Genomic DNA, 3,276 nt, shown 5'->3' on the forward strand with positions numbered 1-3,276 from the left:
TTTTTGTTTGGGGAAAGAAGCTATTATTTCTTGAAAAGAAGAAATTATTATTTCTTGAAAAAAGTTTAGAGTGGGGTGCCTGAGTGGCTCAGTTATTAAGCGTCTGCCTTCGGCTCAGGTCATGATCCCAGGGTCCTGGGATCGAGCCCCGCATCGGGCTCCCTGCTCTACGGGAAGCCTGCTTCTCCCTCTCCCGCTCCCCCTGCTTGTGTTCCCTCTCTCGTTATGTCTCTCTCCGTCAGATAAATAAATAAAGTCTTTAAAAAAAGAAAGAAAAATTTAGACTATTATGCCCAGCACATCTATGTGAATATACAGACAATATCATAAGCACAAGATGTAATTGGCAAGGAAAAGTAATTTACATGGTACTCTATTTCACACACACACACACACACACACACACACACACCCCTTTGTGGGTGAGATATTTAACTTTCCTGGTCTCCACAATTTAATATTTTCCTTCTCTAGATTTGTTGGGAAGATGGAAACAAGAAATCTAACAGTCATCAAGGAATCCATCCTTCTGGGACTTTCTGGATCAGCAGAGCAGCAATATTTCTTATCTGTGCTATTTCTCTGTATGTATTTAATGATTGTATCAGGCAACATGCTCATCATCTTGGTTGTTGGCCTTAACTCTCACCTCCATTTACCCATGTATTTCTTCCTTAGTAACTTGGCCTTTGTTGACATCTGTTTTTCCTCCACTACTGTCCCCCAAATGATAGTGAACATCTTAACTGATACACAGACTATTTATTTTGTAGGGTGCCTCAGCCAACTTTTCTTCTTCATTGCTTTTGTGAATATGGACAGCCTTCTTCTGTGTGTGATGGCATATGATAGGTATGTGGCAATTTGCCACCCTTTACATTATATTGCCATTATGAATCCCTGCCTTTGTGTCTGGCTAGTGGCTGGGCTCTGGCTTGTCACCTATCTCCATGCCCTCTTACACACTGTTTTAATGGCACATCTGTCCTTCTGTGCTTCCAATAACATCCACCATTTCTTTTGTGATCTCAACCCACTCCTGCAGCTCTCTTGCTCTGATATATCCCTCATTATGATGGTTATTTTTATAGTAGGAGGTCTACTTGCTCTCACTTCCCTTATCTGCATCCTCATATCTTATGGACTGATCTTCTGCACAATCCTGAAGATCACATCTATTCAGGGGAAACAGAGAGCTTTCTCCACCTGTGGCTGCCACCTGTCAGTGGTGGTGTTGTTCTATGGCACAGCAAGTGCTGTCTATTTCAGTCCCTCCTCCTCTTTTCTCCCTACAAGTGACACCATTTTAGCCCTTATGTATACACTGGTGACTCCAATGCTGAATCCTTTCATCTACAGTCTAAGGAACAGCGATATGAAAAGAGCACTTCAGAAAATGCTTTGTAAAGGTGTACGCTTTCAGCAGCAGTGAGGCATGCCCAAATGGCTGAATTAAACATTAGGGATATGGTAATAAAAAGTACATTCCCAGGTGATCATAATAACAGTAATAAAAGCAACTAACTGTTAATAAATGTTTCTTTTATGCTGGAAATGGTGATAAACACTTTATATGAATTACCACATTTAATCATCAGAGTAAATATTTAGATAAAATCATAAACCCATTTTTCAGATAAGGAAAGTGAATCTTAGGGAAGTTGTATAGTGTACATATTGCAACAGTTTATAAGTAAAGAATCTCTGACACCAGTAGAAATATAACCTGGTGAAAACTGTCAATCTCTGTACTAAATTTCACAAATATTATAGATTAAGATAAATGGCTCTGGACTTAATCTTTCTGAGCTCAGATTTAAATTAAATAGGCATGGACACAAATGCTAGCTTCACAGTGGGATGCCTAGTGGAATGGCTAGGCTCTTACATTCCTAGTTTTTAATGCAAAGTAAAGAATGCACATTCTCAGAGGGGTGAAGCAAGATGGTGGAGGAGTAGGAGACCTGGATTTCATCTGGTCTCAGGAATTCAGCTGGATAGGGATCAAACCATTCTGAACACCTACAAACTCAACAAGAAATTGAAGAAAAGAATAGCAACAACTCTGTGAACAGAAAAGCGACCACTTTCTGGAAGGTAGGACGTGCCGAGAAGTTAATCCAAGGCGATATTCTGGAGGATAGACGGCAGGGGAGGGGGCCTCCATCGGACGCTTCTGGCAAGTGATAGAGCCATGGAGCACAAAATCGGAACTTTTAGAAGTCGGCTCCGCTAAGGGACGTCGCTCCAGTGGCTAAGCGGGAGGTGGAGCCCTCACGGGACGGTGTGGCCTCAGGACCCTCGGGGTCACAGAAAGACCGGGGGTGCCTGAGTGCAGCAGAGCTCCCAGGTATCGGAGCGGGGAAGCCGGCTGCAGAGACGGAGCAGAGGAGTGGGCTCTCAGCTCAGGGTTGCCATAAACCGTGATCTGCAGCACAGTCAGGCCACTGCTCCTCCAGCAGGGACCCAACAAGCGGCAGATCTGGGGAGACTCCCCTTCCTCCCCTGGGAGGTGCGGCGTGGGAGCACACCGCAGGGATCTGCTGGGTTTGGAGACTCCACACGGGGTCCAGTCTATCAGAGATAGAAATGCTCAGTCACAGGCCGGGTGAGCATGGAGTGTGGCTGGAGAGCGGGGAGATGGGAGTGATTGACTGCTTTTCTCTGGGGGCGCACTGAGGAGCGGGGCCCCGAGTTCTCGGCTCCTCCAGGGTGGAGATTGGGAGGCCGCCATTTTCACTCTCCTCCTCCAAAGCTGTATGGAAAGCTTGGAACAAAAGCTCCTGAGAGCAAACCCGAACAGATAATTTAGCCCAGACCAGGCAACGGCGGGGCAATCCCCCCTCTGGCAAAGACATTTGGAAACCACAGCAACAGGCCCCTCCCCCAGAAGATCAGCAAGAACAGCCAGCTGAGACCAAGTTTACTGATCAATGAGAACGGCAGAACTCCAGCGCTAGGGGAAAAATGCACATAGAACCCATGGTTTTTTACCATGATTCTTTAGTCTTTCAAAGTTAATTTCTTTTAACTGTCTTTGTTTTTTTTTTAATTTTTCTTTTTCCCTTTTTCAACCAACATTTTATCAATCCCTTTTTTTTTTAAAGAGTTTATTTATTTATTTGACAGAGAGACACACAGCAAGATAGGGAACACAAGCAGGGGGAGTGGGAGAAGGAGAAGCAGGCTTCCCGCTGAGCAGGGAGCCCAATGTGGGGCTTGATCCCAGGACTCTGGGATCATGACCTGAGCTGAAGGCAGACACTTAACGACTGA

At 45.0% G+C, this 3,276-nt stretch overlaps 1 protein-coding gene across 1 annotated transcript; it reads left to right on the plus strand.

Moving 5' to 3' along the window:
• The first annotated feature begins 487 nt into the window (after positions 1–487).
• Positions 488–1,432, plus strand: LOC116627899 (olfactory receptor 1C1). The gene has a single exon (XM_032397871.1). It carries the CDS (start codon positions 488–490, stop codon positions 1,430–1,432), a length of 945 nt encoding a protein of 314 aa, XP_032253762.1.
• Positions 1,433–3,276: the final 1,844 nt, after the last annotated feature.

The sequence above is a fragment of the Phoca vitulina genome, unplaced genomic scaffold (genome assembly GCF_004348235.1).
Source record: "Phoca vitulina isolate PV1807 unplaced genomic scaffold, GSC_HSeal_1.0 scaffold106, whole genome shotgun sequence".
NCBI lineage: Eukaryota > Metazoa > Chordata > Mammalia > Carnivora > Phocidae > Phoca > Phoca vitulina.